The sequence below is a fragment of the Erithacus rubecula genome (assembly GCF_903797595.1).
Source record: "Erithacus rubecula genome assembly, contig: SUPER_Z_unloc_2, whole genome shotgun sequence".
Lineage (NCBI taxonomy): Eukaryota > Metazoa > Chordata > Aves > Passeriformes > Muscicapidae > Erithacus > Erithacus rubecula.
This window is the reverse complement of record NW_027635860.1, coordinates 9,846,916-9,866,976: the sequence shown is the minus strand read 5'-3', so window position 1 is coordinate 9,866,976 and position 20,061 is coordinate 9,846,916. Positions and strand designations below refer to the sequence as shown.

The following is a 20,061-nucleotide window of genomic DNA, read 5'->3' as shown; positions in this document are numbered from 1 at the left end:
AGCAGTGACTGTTCTTTTCAGCACCAGTTTTATTTCCAGCTGTAAAGTTCTGCTCCAGCAAATAAACTGAAAAAATTAATATAAATTATGAACTTCCAAGACAGAGAATAAAATACCTCTGACTGCTGAAGCCCATCCCCACTTTTTACTCTACTGGGCACACAGTACAAAATAAAACGAGAGCACAATGAAGATTTGGTAACACTGTTTTTAAACAGCAAAAGTTTTGCATCACGCCATTAAAACATCATTCTATAAAAAAAAGTACAATCCTTGGGAGGGAGAAGCTTTAACTTGTAAATATTAGATTCCAATCCGTATTGTTGCCCACAATGGCCCTGGAATCAACGAACTGCACAGCTTTTCCAGCTACCCAGCTGGTATGTCGACAGCTTCATTTAATATTCTTGTCTAGTGATACAGCAAAGACCTCTCATGCCTATTTTTAAATGCACATTTTTAATATTCAATATAATGTTACTCTTTAACAAACTCTTTACTCCCCGCTTCTTTTATGAAGCTTCCTGTGGTCTTTAAAGGGATTGTTAACCAAAGAATGGATCACACTCTTTCTGCATGAGCAAATTCAGAAACACTCCATTAAACCTTTCAGTATTTAATATAAAGAGTAATCTCTCACCTCTGAGGAGATAAGCCAGTTGCTGAGTGATTAACTCTGGTGCCTTTTGAAGAATCTCTTTTACGACTAGAGAGGAAGAACACGCTTGTAACTCCAGGCTCCTGTCACATTGCTCATCTGGATTGATGACTTTGACAACAGCTGATTCCAAACTTTTATCCTCACTATCAAGGAAATTTAGAAGTTATATATATATATTTATCTTTACAGCTGCTTAGACAACTCAGTAAAAAAAGTGCAACGTATTTTTTTAAATTGCAGCACTGTTACAGCTACCTGAAGTCTGCTATACAGCCAAAGGATGGAACAGAGGTACTAAATCTGTGTTTTTTTTAAATTCAGTGTTCAGAGAATTTTACTGCTTGATATATCACCAAGTACAACATTTCCCTCATCAAAATCTATTAAAAACTATTGAAAAAAAGTATTTTTTTATGTGCTAAAAATAGCCTTCATTATATAGAGGAGATTTAGGATTTTCCAAAATTAATATTCTGAAAACTTACAAATTTTTTTAATGGGTTTAGGTACTTTCTGTTTACAATAGCAGTAACCAAGCCAAACCAATTTTAACAATAAAATACTAATTATAATTCCTTAAAAAGAAGAAACAAAGGAAGTGACAGTAATACCCAAAAAGCAGATCTTACAGATAATTTTTACTCTGAGCAGTGAATGATGCACTGAGCTGACAGCACTCAACACAACAACAGCCATGAGATTCACACACTTCTCTCTTCAGATTTTCACTACTTTTAGTCTAATCTATAAATTTCTTAGAGTGCAATGGTGCCATAGGCACTTGTCTTAAATTAAGTTCTAAGGAGAGCTGGAAGTAAACAGCATCATTCACTCTGGGCAAGACAGGCACACCATTATAAAGAGGCCCTTCATAAAATATTCACAATGGCCTGGTAAATAGTCCCTCTTAAAGATGGGTATAGAAACTGTGCTCTATCAGAGATCAACTCTGAGCTTTTTGAAAGGCTGCAGTTGGTGAGGATAATAATCCATCGGCCATCTTAACAGCACATATCCAAGTGTATGGACATCTGCAAATCTATGTAAGATTCTCAAAGGAAAGCTAACTAAGAAGCAGGAAAAAAACTGATTTCTTATCTACTGGCCACAGGAAACTTCCACACTATTTAACTAAATTAGAATATGTAATCTGTGTGAAAACACAAGGTTCTTGAAAGTGGAAGTTCCATTAAAAGTGAGCAAAGATGACTCTTCACCTTGCTACATTTATCAAACATAATATGAGATAAAATACATTTTTGTTGGTTTTTTAGGTCTGTGTTAACATAGTAATATCAATATTAATACAGAAAAAACTTAATTTTTGAAACAGGGCTAATTCACATAAGCCACCTTACTGGAGAGAAAACACAATACCTCATCAGCATGTCGCTGTTTACAAGTGTTAAAGACAATTTCCCTTCAGCATTCAGCTGATGCAAATTGATTTCATCTCGGAAGATATGGAATGACTCTGGGATTTTCAGCTCTTCCAAAATAAATCTTGTCTCAGTGAAGTAGCTGAATTCTTTTCTTCGTATGTTCAACACAGGTAAGCAAAGAACATCAGGAGGACTGACCTGTAACACAGGTGTGCATTTGTGAGAATTGGACCTAGTTTTCATCAGAATGGTTTCTTAACAGAGTGAGCAACTAGAAACAGCCTGGACTTTCTGTTTGGGGTTTTCTCCCATTTACTAAATTAAAAGAAAAAAAAAAAAAAAGGGTATTTCACACATTTTTTCCTTCATGTGTCTCACTTTGCCTCCGCGAGAGTACCTGGGAAACCAGAGGAGGAAAAGGATAAAGAATGAAGCACGGGACCGATTTTTTTGTGCTGTTTCATAAGCCACCTAATAACCACTCATTCATTTTTGAATGAAAATAAATGTTGATTATTTATCTTTTGAAAACTCACTTTCGATAATAACAAAATCAATGTCCAGAAAAAACGTTTTTACAGCAATTGACTTAACAATAAGATCTCTGTAACAATGTGGAACAAGTAAATTAAGACCACTCAGTCCAATTTTACCATTACCTTGTCTAGAAAGTAGGCGTAGGCCAGGGTAGAAATAAGTGAATCCAAATCACAGGGTTTATTCCCAAGAACAACATGGACCTTTTCCAGGCGTTTGCTCCTGTTCTGTAACACATTAGAAGACAATTTCCATGAGTGGAAATGATGAGAAGTCAAACCACCATAACATTTCAAAGGACAAGTTAAATACCAGGCTTTGCTCTCAGCTGCAGCATTTTTCACTGTTGGCTGAAGGAATGGATTACCTGTGGGATAGGACATCCCATTCCTTACCTTCAGAGCACCCAAGAAACCCAAAAACTAAATTGCACAAGGCACTGTAGTTTAGAACTAATGAAGTCTGAATATGACAGAAGTGCCTTTCACAGCAAAGTAACAGATAAGCAGCAGCCTCATGTACTTGTCGAAAAGCTTTTCAAAACTTTTCAGACTTTTTCAAAATCTCACAAATCGATTTAGAAAAAAAGTCCAAAAGAAATGCAGAAATACACAAAATATATAGCAAATAATATGTAGCATGTTGTAATTTTAATTTTACCCTATTTTCTTCACTTAGCTGAAATCAATAAAACATCAAAGTAGCTGCCTTTCACCCTGAATCTTCATAAGCTGAACACAGCTGAAGTACTATGAGTTTTGAATTGTTCTCATTTAATAAAATTAGAAGCCTTACACACAACAGGAAAAGAGAAGACAAACCAACTGTGTGAAAGCAAAGTATTGAAAGGAAGAATCTACCTTCTTCATAATTTCACACACAAAATACAAGATGAAGTGTTTTTCTTGTTTCTTGTTCTTTCATTAATGTCAAGCTAGCTGTATGGAATCATTAGAGTTTATTTACTTTCAATGCTTCTTAAATGGTGAAACACATGTGACTGTTTCTAAGAGATGTTTCAGAAAAAAACACATTTTGTTGTTGGCATGTACTTCCTGCTACTAATTGGAATTCCGTGTATCAAAAATTTAATCTTTCAACAAAAGCATTTAATTATTAATTACCCTTAATAATTACAAATGTGCAATTTTTCTTAAACTGACCTTTTCCTCTAGTCTTAGTTCTACCTGGATATAAGGAATAAACTGAGGTTATCTTTCTCTCAATGGAACACAGCCATCAAAATACATTTGGGTAATAAATCCAGGACACATTTTCCATTTCCTATATATCAGGAATGACAGCTTACTGAAGAACACAGTGATTGGAAGAGATACATTCATTTATGCTCTAAGACTTCACTAGCAACATTCTGTCTCCACAGACTCTTTTCATTATCATTTTTGTAATGTGTTGTTCTGCTGCATGCATTTCTTATTGATCTGCCACGATAAAGAACGAAAATAAAGTTCACGAGCTCATTCTTCTTTTAGTACCTGCTCAGTAAAGAATTTCTTCACAATGTCTAATCTCAACCTGCCCTTTACTGGTTTAAGGCCATTGGCACTTGTGCTATCACTACGAATCCTTGTCAGAAGTCCCTCTCCAGCTTTCCTGTAGTTCCCGGTCAGGTAGTGGAATGCTGCTCTAAGGTCTTCCTGCAGCCATCTCCAGGCTGAACACTCCCAACTCTCTGAGCCCATCCTCTTAGACAGCTGCTCCAGCCCTGTGATCACCTTAACACATCTCCTCTGGACTCCACCAGGTCCGTGTGCTTACTGGTGCCCCAGGGCTGGGTGCAGGGCTCCAGCTGGAGCCTCACAGAGCAGAGCAGAGGGGCAGAATCCCCTCCCTCCCCTGCTGCCCACGCTGCTCTGGATGCAGCCCAGGACACAACCAGCTTTCTGCAAACACACATTGCCAGGTTATAATGAACTTTTCATCCACAACCAACCACAAACAAGTCTTTCTCCTCATGGCTGCTCTGTCCCTTTCCATTCAGGCTGTATTTGTGCTTGGCATTGCACTGGCCCAGGTGCAGCACTTGCACTTGGCCTTGCAGTTCATGAGGTTTGTCCAGGCCCATCTCTCACGCCTGTCAAGGTCCCTCTGTGGTACTGACAGTGGCCAGCAGTACATTTCACCCCAACTTTTCCTGCTTTTCTCTTCATCAAGCAGAATTTGTTCCTCTTCTCCTTCCCCTCTTGCAGACCTAAAACACGATTTCACCAATATTTTGTATCCCCATGTGCAGCTGAATGAATGGCTTTTTAGCACCTTACTATTATTCAGAAATAATAACTTTCCAAGCACAAATACGCTGCCCATAAATGCAACCCCAAAGTATGCCATCCAAGCATACTGCTTATCTAACATGTCCGAGACTGCTTCCTCTCTCACCATCTCAGACACAGCTAGTTTGCTTAGCCCTCTGCACCCCAACCAGCCATCTTCAGGAAAAGCAGGCACATCCATGCAAGGCTTTCACGCACAGGTCTTCCTAAGCAAAAACCCAGCTAGAGAAGCCCACGATCCAGAAGACAAAGATTCATAAGCCTGGTAAGGTTTAGCTACAATAGGACTAAACTGTGATTACCTCCTGCAGTTATCACAGCTAAACCAGAAGGGAAACATGAAGTGTTAGTATCTCTAAGAATAAAAAATTTAGGAGGTTAATGATGATGCTAAAATTCTTAAATTAAACTACACAGGAGATCAGCGATTTCTCTTCATGATGATGAGTTTTTGTTTAGCTAGATTAAAGGTAAACTGTAAAATGCACAAACACTGGATGACTGGGATAACATATAATAAAGAAATTATGTGTCATTTTCAGATGGCATCAGTCATGATAACTCAAGTTAGATCAGACCTGCATCGACTAACATTCACTTACTGTGCTCAGGAAAGAGATTTGTAAACATTAGGCTGCCTCTGTAAGAGATCTGATTCTCAGATACTTACAGAGAAGAAACCTGCCTATCTGTTCAATGTTGTTATCCATTAATACATAAAAGCATATTATGACAACTACGTCTTTATGAATCTGCAGTAAAAATACCATTTATTAGTTCCCAGCTGCATCAAACAGCTGATATATTCAAACATACTGCAATGCTGGCCATCAGGTTTGTAAAAATTTTGATCAGGACGTGTTAACTACAGTGACTGATCAAACTACAATATACCAGTCAAAAAATCACATCGTCTCTGCTTTTTTTTTTTTTTTGTTAATAGAGAAGCTTAAGTAATCTTGCAAGTTAATAAACACTGAAGACCCATCCTAGTAGAAACAGGAAAGCCTACAAAATGCTAACTGTCTCAAGGCAAAAAAACTCTTCTCTTTCCTTCAAACACATTCACCTCCCACACACAGACACTGCACAAATGCACACTCAGCAACCACACACAGCCTTGCCTTCTGAGTCACTACTTCCTTTTTGCTTCAAATTTCACTAGTTCTGTCCTTAAACTGTAACGAAATCACTGCATTTTTACTGCATGGAATGGGACGGCACTTGTCAAGCACAGCAATTCTTAAGATGAAACAATATGGCTTAGCAGAAGCATATTAAAAGGAAGAAGCTGCAGAACCACACAGTGATATGCAGTGTCTGATACAACACTGAGAACTTTTCAAGCCTTGTGCCTGAAGCACCAGCCAGGGGGTACCAGCTTCACAGACACAGCTTCGCCCTGGAGGGGAAAATCCTAACAGTTTGGACAAAGGGCAAGATAGCAAAAAATCTGTCTTCCAATATTTGAAGTCACCAAATCACATGAAAGAGGATTTCTGTATCTGAAGTTCTACCTCCAAACCAGAGGTACGATTAATTGAGTAGTCATTTTGGAGTACAACTTGCATTTGCCTTGCACTACCAGGCAGTATTATGCTTCCATGATTATACATCTCTGTTGTCAAAGAAATGGTTTCTAGCCAAAGCAAAGTTAATTTAATATTTCATGTAAAGTTCCAGTAAGGTAAATAGTTCATCTTTTTACAAGAAATCTTTATACTGGCCAGGAAAAAAAAATAGATGGTCTCTTATTCAAAATAGAGATATAAGAGAGAATCCTTGTTTTCTCCCACTTTGGGGGTCCGTCAAAAAATTAGTGTAGTATTTTAGGCAGTAGATACTGCCCCTGTAGTATACCATTTATCATGCACAGTATATGACACACAGTAATCTAAAGTACTAGCTGTCAAATACATGGTTACATAAAGATTCTTCCCTAAGGAACATGAGTGTAGTCGCAAAGATTTCAAGTGTGACATGTTTTAAACATCACCTATTGAATATCCATAGTATAGTCCTGCTTTACTTACAAATCTGACAGAAACCTTTTATAGAAAACACCAATACCACTAGCAGAACAAAATATAAAACGAAAGGGTGATTTTCTAATTCCACACCATCTGCTTCTGTGTGGAAGGCACATCCTTGCCAATAAGATAAAACAGAAGTGGAAGGATCAAAAACTTAACACTATCCTCAGAAATGCCTGGATAGGCATAAAATGTTATCTAATACTCTGCTTTGAATGGGATACAATAAGAAAATATAGTCTATAACAGTGATGAAAAGAAAGTCTTCATACCTTAGTTATTGTACATACAGAATTTTTACACACAATTTATCCAGTTGTACTTGCACTCTGATGATGACTGCACTTCCCAAAGTAGGCTGAACACAGCCTTATGATTACATCTCCTCTTCTGAAATTAGTATTTTAACAGCTATATTTAGGAGTCAACCTCTAGATAAAAGGAGTTTTATTTTAAAAAGTTGCTTCCTAAATTCACTATATTCCACAAAATTATGATGTTCCCTCAAAATTATTAATGAAAATGAAGCAGGGTAGCCATCTGACCCACCTGCTGATCAAGGATAATGAAGTCTTATCTTTAGATTGTCCCTGGAATTTTCACAGGACAGGAACTCTCTTTTCCAGTCATTTCTAATCAAGAACTGGCACGGTCAACTGTTGCTGATGAAAATGCAGTTCAGTATTTCTGCATTACCAATAGGCTCTGACTCAGAATTCTGCAGGCAGACAAACTTTACACTATTCAAGAAAGAATTCTGAGGAACTACTAACATTTATTCCTTTTTCACTTTTAGTTAATTTTACAGCCTGTAACTGTAGGCAAGTCTGCTCTGCTTGTTTTTGAAATACCTTCTCTCTTCATTCACATTGCAAAAATCCAGAAATGAACAATGATTCCTACATTAAATTTTCACTTGAAAAAGAATAGCTAGAGTAATCAAATAACACATAAATTCCATTTCAATTTTAAAAAGAAGCACTACAGAACATCAATCAAAATCTTGTTGGCTCCTTTTAAAATTAGATTGATTTCATCAATTCGTTTGTCATTGATTTTTCAGCATGCTTTATAAGCTTTACATGTTCACACTCTCCTGCTTCTACAAATTTTTGCCTTCAGGATCAACATTTGAGACACCACTTCTACAAGATTGTGGAGTGCATGTACTTGGAATACCCAACAGTATGAGGCTTTCAAACTGAATCAGACATGGGGTACATACATAAAAAAAAACATATTAATGTGTCCACATGCACACACATTTTGGAAGTGTGATTTTGACACTGTATGTTTTGATCCCATCTTTGCTGCTATACTGAGATAAAAAATGCTTTAAATCAGGAAGACATTAAATATGTTTTCTCTTAGACAATTAGAGAAGCCTAGGTTTTTATTATATAAGATAAATAAAATCATAAAGCAAATTCTTATTTTAATGGTCTTAGGCTCAGTAACAGCATCACATTACTCCTCCTAAAAAGACTAAACAGAATATGGTCTACTAAGGCTGAAAAACAAAAATTTTCCCAGTACAATGATTATTTAAGCTTGACTTAGCCGTACTTCAACAGTCTGTCAATATGATTCTCTCTGATAGAAGTTACGAAAATAAAAGTCAAAGTCAAAGTCTTTCATTTATGCTGAATTTTTTGTTCAAATTAACGTGTCTTACACAGGATTAGTGCTCTTACCTAATAACTGGGAATTCAGCTTTGCACAAGAACAAGTTATACATTTATTCCAGACCATCTCTATTGCCTAAAGTCAGTCACAGCAAATCTTTGAATTTCCCCTTCAAGCTATGTAACTTCCCACTTCCTCCCCACTTTCCATTTAATATGCAGAAATGAGACTGGGAAGCCTACCTAGTTTACAGGGCTTGACTGCATTTATATCCCTTAGGAATTGTTTGGCTTAATACAGCCAAACTGTTCTTTGAGATGTTAGACACAAATTACTTAAAAGTAAGGAGTACATTATCTGAGGAGCAGAGTGCCCGTCATGTGTCAGCTCTGTGGTGTCTCAGGAGAAAACTGGTAGCAATAAACCCCTACGTCATACACTGCAGAGCCTGAATAAATTACACAGAGCAAAGAGAAAATGTACTGGACAAAAAACATGTGGGTTTGTTTTGGTGAAGGCAAGGGAATGCAACCCAAACAATGCAGTTAATTTACCTGCCTCTCACAGACTTAACATCTGACCCTGGATTGTTTAAGCTTAGCTGCTTCTTTAAAATGAAGGAAGCAACTTTGCAGCTGAGAATAAATTTACCAATCAGGCAGCACTTGCACATTGTATTTTACAGAAGCCTTTGGAGTTAAGCTTCATATTTCTTAAGTCAGTATAACCCTTAGGTGATGGGTACCAAACTGAACATGACACTGTAGCCTGAAGTAAGTCAACAACTCAGCAGAGCATCATTAGTGAGTAAGAAAATCATAGCTGGAAGAGACGATCAGGCCAAAGTCACTTCCACTTCCACCTTTCTTGTTCAAGAGGTTTTTTATCTTACTGGAATTCTAAAATGCCTTTGGTTTTTTTACCCATTATCTGATAAGAATGATGCCGAAAAGACGGCAGTTTTTGTTTTGGCTTTTGTTTTGTTTCTGTTTTTAACTTCAGCATTACTTCATTTGCTCTTTCTTATTCCACATTAAAAATCAGACATCTAGTCCTCTGTAGCAGCCAGTATTGCTCTGCTCTGCCTGTTCTATACACCATTCCACAAAAACTTTATTATCATTGGCAGCTTCTTTTTCCACAAGGGAATTCTATAATTGTAATACGTTTTACTCCTGTTGTCCTTCAGAAAGACAAATATTTGGTTGATTTGATGTAAAAGCTGAGCACAGAATAAAAATTGTAATACTGCGCTTGTCAGTAAAATGACAGTGCGCTCAGAATAAAACCTAACTTTAAAAAAACAATCTATTTTTTTTTATTTGTGATGTTATGATAATAGAAACATATGCTTCATTATAAGAATGCACTTTTTACTCATACAGTAATTAGTTATGTCTACACTGTTTAGATCTCTGTATTGTCCTCACTATAATACTAACAACAGAGCCATAGACATATTGAAAATGAGAAGGAGAAAATGCATAATTACATTCCTGTATTACTTTTAACATGCATATGATTTTAGTGTAGACCTAGTCACTAGGAAAATTATGTTGCTTTAGTGCATAATACTCCTTTTTACATAGATAACACTACAGCAATAGAAATTTCTAAGTAGTTTATTCGGTAAGTTCATCTGGGTACCAGCTAGGGACAGAGACAGTATGTCACCTCTTGAAAACATATGCAAAGGATGTAATACATATATCACAAATACCCACATATGGCGTGAACCTCTTCCTCTGATCATTTGGGCAATGTCCAAGTGTCCAGTCTGCTCATGAAATCCAAAGAGGTTATTAATACAATGACCCACAGAACACTTCTTGGAGCAGTCTGAAATCACCTTGATCTATTTGCCTTAGCAAAAAATTCAATTCAGATGTTCTCCACCATGACACACCTCTCCTTCAGCATAACCAAAAAGGTAAAATCTATGTCAGTGCCATTGAACTAAGCCCCTAATATGCGCTGAGATGACAGGGGTCTTCTCAGTCACTCACCCTTCCCTTTCCACTGCCCCTCTTTTTCCAGAGCAGAATCATGCAAAAATGTGCTACTGATGTCTTCAAAGCCAGACATACGAGATATAGGAGCTGATCCTTCATTCTATTTCATCAGCTTATACCATTTCACCTCTTCAGAAGCCAATAAGCCTAGACATACCAGGTATTTTGCCTCTGCAGCTCCTACAGACATTCCTCTTGCGATGGCAAGCTTTCAGAATTGCTCTCAGGTGACAAAGTATGTTTCAGCACAAACATTACCCAAAATCTTTTCTGAATCAGGCTTCCCCATCTATACCTGAAGCATTAAGAAGACACTTAAACATATCTCCTTGATACCATTTGGCTTAGTGCAGATTTTTGCTGTGTTTTAAGCACACTGTTGACTGCATTAAATAACCTCATAATCACATTTAAAGGCTTAGTGATCTAGTGCCACCAATATACTAAAATATATGATAACAAATGCAGTCAGCATTTTCCATACCATATGCTTGTAAATGTTATTCTGCAGGGAACCAATTAAAACTATGGAAAATTTGGAGCACAGACATATGGAACAAAACAAAGCAACTTATCTTGTCACCATGGTGCTTGCTCAGTACATCGATTAGGGAATGGTGATATTATAGGACAAACAAATGTCACTTTAATTAAAGTATGCTGAAAGGCAATATACAATAGCAATCCAAAGCATTAGTTTTTGCTGTGCTGATGTTAGTTTTCCTTCTAAATAGATACAGCAGGTAAAACACATTCCTGAATAAAATTTTTTAAAAATCCATAAATATTCCTATTTTGAAGTAACACAACACTAGTCCTAATTGGCTGAAAAACTCCCTCTTTTAACATTCAATGAGGAAAAGGCAGGAAACTGAAATTGAATGTTTGGGTTTCAGGAAAAAGTTTTAAAACACTACTGAGGATATATGATTTTTTCAGGGGGAAAGATAAATTTAAGCAGGAACTTGTAAGTTTTTCTATGAAAATTTTGTGCATCAAGAAAAACAATGAATTTAATCCTTGTAATTGTCTAGCACAATTGACAATGTAAAATTAGTAAAAGAACTGGAAGAAATAACAATCACTTTGAAACAAAATGTTATCAGGAGGTAGAATCATGATTACCTCATTCCCAAGGCAAGTTGAGAAAGATCTATTGGAGGACATATACTCAAATTTGCATTTCCCATTCTTTCTGCTACTTCAGAGTTCAGCAGTGCAGTAGATAAAATCCCACAAGGCACCAGAGTACTCATTAGGAAGATTACAAAAAAGATTAAGAACCTTGAGCTTACATATTCTGGGTAAGACTCCTGTCTTACTACTCTTACATGATGGCAATGACACCTTGAACTGACATGCGCATCATGATACTGCAAACAGTATTTATTATGAAGATTATTATTATTTTCCCTCTGAAACATAGCTCAATTTCACGGTTCTTTGTCTGTCACAGAATATATGTCTAACTGAGCCATGTTTTTAATTTAATGCACTAGAACAAGTGGTAAAGAGGGGACAAAAAGAAATTAAGTTAATTCTGCAGTCATCAAGTAATGTTCCAGCACAGCCAAGATCTGTCAAGGGCCACAATACAATAAACATATCTTCCTCATATAGGATTATAAACAGGTTGTCACTAACTACAAAAAATCCCCACCTTGAGTGAAAGGAAAATTGCAATAATAGTAAATAGGACATTGGTTGCACAAACTTTTATCTATCACAGTAGTTCAACTGAATCTTCTAAAACGTATGTTATAGAGAGTTGAACCATAGAATCAGAGAGTATATATTATTAAAAATTATCTTTATGGTAAGCATATCAACTCCTGCTTTAGAAGAATGGAAAATATTAAACAAAATAATTTAAAATGTAATTACAAAGTAAACTAAAGCACTGTCTGTATTATAAAGCTATAAAACTTTTTTAAGGGTATCACTTTATTTCAGTTAATAAAAATTGGTAGCCACAAATAGAATACAAGAGCTACAAACACAACTAGAAGGTTTTCTAAATTTAAGTTTTGGCTCAGTTTCATTAATTTACATTAAGGTTTTCACAACACATTATTTAAAATTTTATTAAGTAGAGGGAAACAGGAGATATAAATTGACAAATTCACATATGAAGAGACATTAATGACTGATTAAGACATCCTCCCAAATTAATTTTGCTGAATCCTCTTACTTAACACCAAAACGGGTAATTCATCATCCCTGGCAAATCTGCTGCCCTAGCTAATTCAAAAAGACAGAAATACTTTTTTTTTAATTATGGTTACAACAAAGTAAATTACATTAATATTTCAACTTTCACCTTTTAATATCTCCTAGTTTTGTATTGAAGACACTATCATGTATTTTTAATCTAAGAAAATCAATGATATCTGCACCTCTCCCACAGAGGGACCTGCTAGTCTTCAGCAGTCAAGGTCTTGGTTTCCAACCAGAGAGGACAGTGTCAGAAAAAGAAATCTCCTTGGATTTCAATGCCTACTGTAGTTAAGAATAAATAGTCCTAAGGTAAGGAGAGGTATGTAAGTTAACAAACAAACACCTTCTTCTTCTCAGGCTTACCTTACTTCCTCTAAACCACAGAGCTCAGCACTTGCTGCAACTCTGATTCTGGATGTAAAAAAAGCCAAGGTACAGCATCCTAGTCTCAGGTCTCTGGGAGTGGGTGTAAAAAAACCTTCAACCAACTAACAAAACAAACCACACCAAAACCCAAACAAAATAAAATAAAATAAAATAAAACAGAACAAACAAAAAAATCCCCATAAACAAGCAAACAAAACAAAACAATGCAAAGAAAAAAAAAAAAAAAACCTCGCACCAAAAACTCACAATGCCCCTCAAAAAACCCACAAACAAAACCAAAACCCCTGTGTCCATAAAAAGGACACGTACAAGCCAAAATACTGATGCACAAGGTTGCACAGTGATGATGTCACTGCTTTGTAGTGTAAGGTCACAGCTCCCAATTTAGTCTATTATTTCTGCTTAGTCAATTGTAAATATCTCAGCATATCAGAGGACAATCACACAGTATTTTGTGTAATGCAAGTATTTTTCACTAAAATAGCAAATAGTAACTGTATATAGCTTTCTATATAATAACTGTATGTAGCTTTCTCTCCCTTATACTGGAAGCACATACTGGCCTTGTACTGCTGTTGAAAGGATATCTGTTCAGCATTAATGGAATTAGGAAAGTCTGTTAAAAATAAACAAAGCTTAATTCTTTCCTTTCTTCCACCAGCTAAGTAGAATAATAATTTTTCTTAACATCAGCCAAAGAGGATATGGTATAATGGCAATATAATTACATTCAGTCATATTTGAACACTTAATCCCTAGCTGTAGATAGAGTTCATATATATATATATAAGCATCAACATATATACTGCCACTCCTGAAAAAAAAAAAAAACAGAATATCAAATCATAAAAAAACATACTGACTTAAAAGAGATTTGACATACTCCACTACACAGAGGGTTTGTGATTTGAGTCATCTGTTACACACAGCAATATATGAGAAGCAAATATTGAGAATGAGGTCTACTTGTAAAAATAGACTGCATGCCTGTCTGAGGAGATACACACTCGCTGAAACCACATGAATTTTACGTTCCTGTGATTTAAAAGCCAGCTTTAAAAATACGTTATAATGAAGCCCATTAACAGGGGAACCAGGATGTTAACACTTACAGCAGTTAGTGTCACAATTAGCACCAAAATAAAAAGTTTAAATTTTGTTTATTTTTTCCCTAAAACAAGCCTGTACGACACACCAATATCAATATATATGGATGTTTTGATAAAAGCATGAGTTAAATTACCTGTTTTGTTATGAAAGGTGCACTATGAAGCATGTGAGCTGTGCAATATGCTTAATATAACATTAGCAAGAAAATCTGCAATTCTTACTCTGCTGACAATCAGTCTGTGAAGTCAATGTGATACAAAGTGATGGTAGTACTTAAAAATTAGATGAAACTCAAAAGGCCATTTTAAAGTGCACAACACAAGGGAAGTTCGTAACACATTTATATGAAACTTCCACTTAACTGCTCCTCATAAGGGAATTCTCTTTTCAGCATAAAATGCTGGTTTTTAATGCTTCAGCATAGACACACAAGAATTTTTAATAAATATATAACACCTCAGAAAAAAACTGCCATCAGTTTTGGATATCTTGGAATACCTCGCAAATAGTAGGACACAGAAGACAGATACCACCTTTGTCTAAGTAATTTCTTCATCCAACTTGGGAAACTGATACTAAAAGAATGACGAGTATGCAAAATTTAAACTAGCAGGGTTTCTGTACAAACCTTCTGAAACACAAGAAGGGGGGGGAAAGGGGGGAAAAAATGGGGGGGGGGGGGGGAAGGATTAGGTGCTGCATGACAGACCACCCTGTCAAAACCAGAAATAACATTGTGGCTCAGCATGGCCTTCTTCAGAAAAAACAGAAAAACTTTTCTTCCCACAAATCATTCAGCAGGGGAAGCTATGAGCACCAAAGATGAGAGAAAGGGGAAAACCCATCCCTCTGTGACTAGAAACACCCTATTTTCAACTGACACTTGATTCCCTTGATTTACATTGCTCCCTGGCCCCCCAGTACAACTACCTAATTTATGCAGGTGTTTTTGTAAGAGCTAACAGGGGAAAAGACCTGGCTACTACAGCTCAGTGGGTTTGAGCTATTTTAAACTTCATGTGTGTTGATTCCTATTAATTAAACACTTGCAATTATAAAGAAACACTTGCAATTATGCAAAGTTGGGGCACTCTCTAACAACAGTAACCAAAAATTGCAGACAAAGAATGTGAGAGTAGCGAAAATAAGCTACCATTATTCAAGTTAAGTGTACAAGTTTATTTAGACTTTTTGACAGAATCAGAAACAAAATAGGATACTCACTCATTCAATAAATATTACCATTCTACTTTCACTTTTGTCTTTTTTGCTGTTTATTAGTTGCTACAAAGTATTTTTTGGGGGAGGCAGGAATTTTTCCGGGATTTTTTTTTATTTTGGTTGGAGGTTTCTTTGGTTGATTGTTTTCTGTTTGGCTGGGAGCAGTGGGGGGCTTGAATGTGTGTTCCCAGCCTAGACTCTGTCTTACTCAGCAATCACGTTAAATAAGGTTCTTAACTTAAATGTGTCACACCATACCCTTGTTCAAAATAGTACTCAGTGTTAACAAACAGAGAATGGGGCTTCCAAGTACCAAGTACTTCAGTAAAGATGCAGAAAGTGCAAGAAAATTCCATTGCCCTTGTATCTATTTCTACAGACTTCTGTTTATTTTTATTATAGAAGAGGCTTCTAACTCTCAATGCAGACAACATGCTCTATCACACACCAATCCATCAGAAAAATTAGTTACTTTCTTAACATTCAGCAAAGGAATTCTCAAAGGAAATGCTGTGGAGATTAACTCTTCCCCAAAAAAGGAAAAGAAGTAAATCTGAATTAGGAAGCATGCCACTTTTGAGCTTCTCTGCACTGTCACAGGTGAATAGTCTATTATGAGGGCTAAATCTTTTTAATGTGAAGATAAATGGTTTTATAGCTATAATAGTCTCAGCATCATCCAGTCACCTACTGCAGCTATGTATTCTGCTGGGATCTCTGAGGGATGGAGTTATCCTGTCCTTCCTGTCAAAAAATGACAAGCCAGTTGATTTAAAGTGCTTTCCCCAGAATCTCTGGATGCTCCAGACTCATCCGTGATACTCTGAATCTATCTGTTAATTACACACTTATTAAGGTTCAGGCTTGAAAATATATGCAAGAGTTTATCAAACTATGACTACAAAGAAAACGGATCTATTATAGATTTTGTAGAAGAGCTTGCAAAAAACCTGTTTATCATACTTCTTTTTGTTTCAAAGAAAAAAATAAAAGCTCTTCATATTTGACAGAATCATAAAATTCTTGAATATCTCAAGTTGGAAGATATTCATGGGACCATCAAATTCAACTCCCTCATTCTTGCAGGACTACCCAACACTAAACTAGATGACTAAAAGCATCACCCAGACTCTCCTTGAATTCTGAGAGGCTTTGATGCTATGAACACCTCCATGAGAAGCCTGTTCTAGTGACTGATCATCCTCTCTTTAAGCAAAGAATCTTTCTAATGCCCAGTCTGAACATCCCCTGGCACAACTTAATTCCATTTTCCTATGATCTATCACCACTCACAAGGAGAGATCAGCAGCTCCCCTGCCACCACCCTGTGTCTTGCCTCAGCCTTCTCTTCCCTCAAGCTGAGCAAACCAAGTGACCTCAGATATTCCTTCAAAGTCTTGCCCTTGGGACACTCAATTTTTTTCTTCAAATCAAGTGAAAACAGAGCGTCATTTCTTCAACAGTATTTGTCAGAAAGTCAAAAGCTATAGTATGCCATATGGGCATAAGGAAAGCCCAGTTTTTTCCTTCTTTAGAGGAGCAAATTTACCAAAGAAGTCAGTGTTTCTAATACGTACGAAACATTCCAGTTTCACCAGTCCTATTCAGTAAGATCTGTACTCTCCTCACCTCAGGAATTTTCTTGCCTATCTCAACAATTTCTAGAAAGAGTCCCAAGGGTTTGTGTTTCAGTCTGTGTGTGCAAGTGAATGTGACAGGGAATGTGAGTGCACAAGTGACCTACATTAAAGTGCAGTTTAAGAGCATGGACAAAGTGAAAACTGCTAGAGCTGAGATGCCAGGCTGGACAACTACACCCAGTGCTTGCAGCCCCCTTCCATCTTCCTCAGTCTTATCTTCTTTGGTTATCTTATATAGACTCTTCCTAAAAAACCTATGTAGTTACCCTGGAAATATTAAAATCCATGCTTTAAAGTGAGTCCCACGTTCTCACAATGGAATAGGTCTGTAATGGAGATTTTCATGCATCTGAGAAAAATGTTTACCCCTTACAATGCCTGGAATTCAATCATCCTCTGAGTTTTTAATTGGGCAGAACACACCAGATTACTTTCTCCAGCTGCATCTTCTGATATTTTACTGTGGCCCAAACAAATACATGAAATATAAATGTATAGCCAGTTCTAATTTATGGAAGCAGAGAGCAGATTCTGCTCCTACAGGCTGCTGTTAGTTCAGTACCAGTAATTATTATCTGGTTAGAAGAAAAGAAAAGCAGCTAAATTCTAATCACTACTTAATAAGGTAACTATCTAGGTTGCTTTTACCACATCATCATCAAGTAGCACTGATTTGGGGTCTGAAAATTTGAAATATTCAAAGATTAAAACAAATTCTAACTACTTCAAAAGGTAAGTAATTAAACACTCAATTAACAATGGAAGACGTGCAAACAATCAGATCTAGAAATACATAGAATGTCATATCACATCTTGTTCAGCATCTTTGATTATGTTTCAGTGTAGCAAAACTCAGCAGCAGGTAGGATGATCTGGTTTTTTAGCAAAGGACAGCAGGTTGTATGGTAGAAATGAAAGTGATAGTTCAGAAACAATCACATCCGAAGAGGTCAACTTAGCCTAAAAAATAAGATCTATGAAAGAATGAACCTGTAGCTCATTTGTTGGCACAAAAGGAAAAGACAAACTACACTATCACCAGCACTGAGGAAGAACCACAAATTACTTACACTGTAGTGTTCTGAAACTATTGAAATATTACTGAGAGTATCTACTAATTTCACACACACTGTACAGTACTCTACTCTTAAAAGCGACCTGGCAGTATCATAGCTCTGCCTGTTGTGTATTGTACTGGTTGGAAAGAAGAATGAGCGGAGAGAAAAAAATAAGGGAAAGGAAAAATAAAATAAAAATATAAATAGATATCTCATTACTTCACCCTCTCTCTAAACTACAAAGTTGAGGAGAAAAGGATGCAAGAAGGTAAATTCACCTGCTTATTGCTGTCAGCATTAAAAGAGAGCATTTTTATATTCAGTGTTCCATTTTCGCATACTGGGGCCTCTCCAGTTTTACCCAGTATAAATGTAAACAAGAACTCAGCATTTTTAGTTAAGCAGAGTTCATAGTCTTCATACTTACCTAAATTTAAACAAAAGTACTTCTTTATATCAGTTCATTTTCTTTATCAACTGCAACTTTCGTTTTACTTAGAATATGTAAATAGATGATCTTTTCAGACATGAGATCATAACTGGTTCAATTATCAGATGGGGCAGGGGTGGGAAGTTGATGGCTATTTTGATTGTTTTTTTGATTGGCTAAACACCTTGATACTGAGGCCCATACCATACCATACCATACCATACCATACCATACCATACCATACCATACCATACCATACCACAACTATTGCACAGACTTTGCAAAACACATCAGGCAAAATACCTCTGATCCAGCCTCAGAAATTCCTCTTCCACTGCACAAAAGGTGTCAGTTAAAAACTGTGCAATGATCCCTAAGAAGTTAACAAACGGTTAACATTAGATTATTTCATTCATTTTCACATGTGATTTAAATAGGATATGAGCCAGTGTCTCTGGAAATTAAACACTAGAATTCCATTCTACACCACTCTCTTATCCATGGAATGAAGGCTTTAACACATAGTTATACCACTTCAGTTAATGAAACCATTTCATTCTTGTGCTAGGGCCATCAGTTCCTGAAGTTCTAGTGTACATCAAATTTTCAAGGAAGGGAAGACATCCCTCACAGTAGCAGGGAGCTACCTTTAAATAAGTTTATGTAGTTAGCCTTTTAGAATATGCAGAAAGCAAAGAATCATGCTAAACCATCCCATACTTCTTCGTTTCACACACAAAACAAATCTCAGGTAAAAAAGTAGCCAAGCTGTAAAACTTTAAAGCTGTTTGCAACAACTGCACAGTTTATCTATCAACATCCTCTACAGTCCCATTCTATCATGAAACAAATGCAGAGATTTCCTTTAGTGTGGTAGAGAAGTATATAATCTCTTTACCACATCTCTTCACCAGACTGTGAATGCCTTAGTGATACCATTCAGTCTACAAACCGCGCACAGACTGAATAAGTAATTAATTTTTAATTAAAAAAAAAAGTTTGCAATTCAGATAAACTTTGAGTTAAAGTATTTTTGCTAGTCAAAAAATTACCATGCATCCTATTTCAACCAAATCAAAAGAAAGAAAGAACAGTCAAGACCATCTTTGCAAAAAGGGAAAATTTTGTTTGTTTTCTGCACTACAATTATTTCAATTGAATGGGTAATTGCCATTTTTATGCTAGTTAAATTTTAAAATATTTTAAAAATCAAAGAACAGGACCAAATCCAAAAGAGGAAAGAGAACGGAAGTGAAATGGGGAGTGAATAAATATCTGGTCTTTTAACTTTATAATGCTATTTACTTCAAACACATTAGAAAAAGATACACAGGAACCCTGCCGACTAACCTTTACAAGATTTCATATAGACCTAAACACCCTCTTACAGACACGATATTCAGGTACATCACAAAAAGCCACATGTTCTTCTAAGTAATGTGACTGCTAAGGA

The 20,061-nt window shown here is 36.3% G+C and overlaps 1 protein-coding gene across 5 annotated transcripts in view; it reads right to left on the bottom strand.

The window, feature by feature from the left end:
- Positions 1 to 20,061, bottom strand: part of PRUNE2 (prune homolog 2 with BCH domain) — a 125,995-nt gene that overhangs the window by 97,075 nt on the left and 8,859 nt on the right. For all 5 annotated transcript variants that reach the window (XM_079331175.1, XM_079331171.1, XM_079331173.1 and 2 more), the window contains exons 2-4: positions 2,703 to 2,807; positions 2,039 to 2,241; positions 641 to 804 (exon numbers count right to left, since the gene is read on the bottom strand). In XM_079331175.1, the coding sequence (XP_079187301.1) occupies positions 641 to 804; positions 2,039 to 2,241; positions 2,703 to 2,807 (472 nt within the window). The remainder of the gene's footprint in view (positions 1 to 640; positions 805 to 2,038; positions 2,242 to 2,702; positions 2,808 to 20,061) is intronic.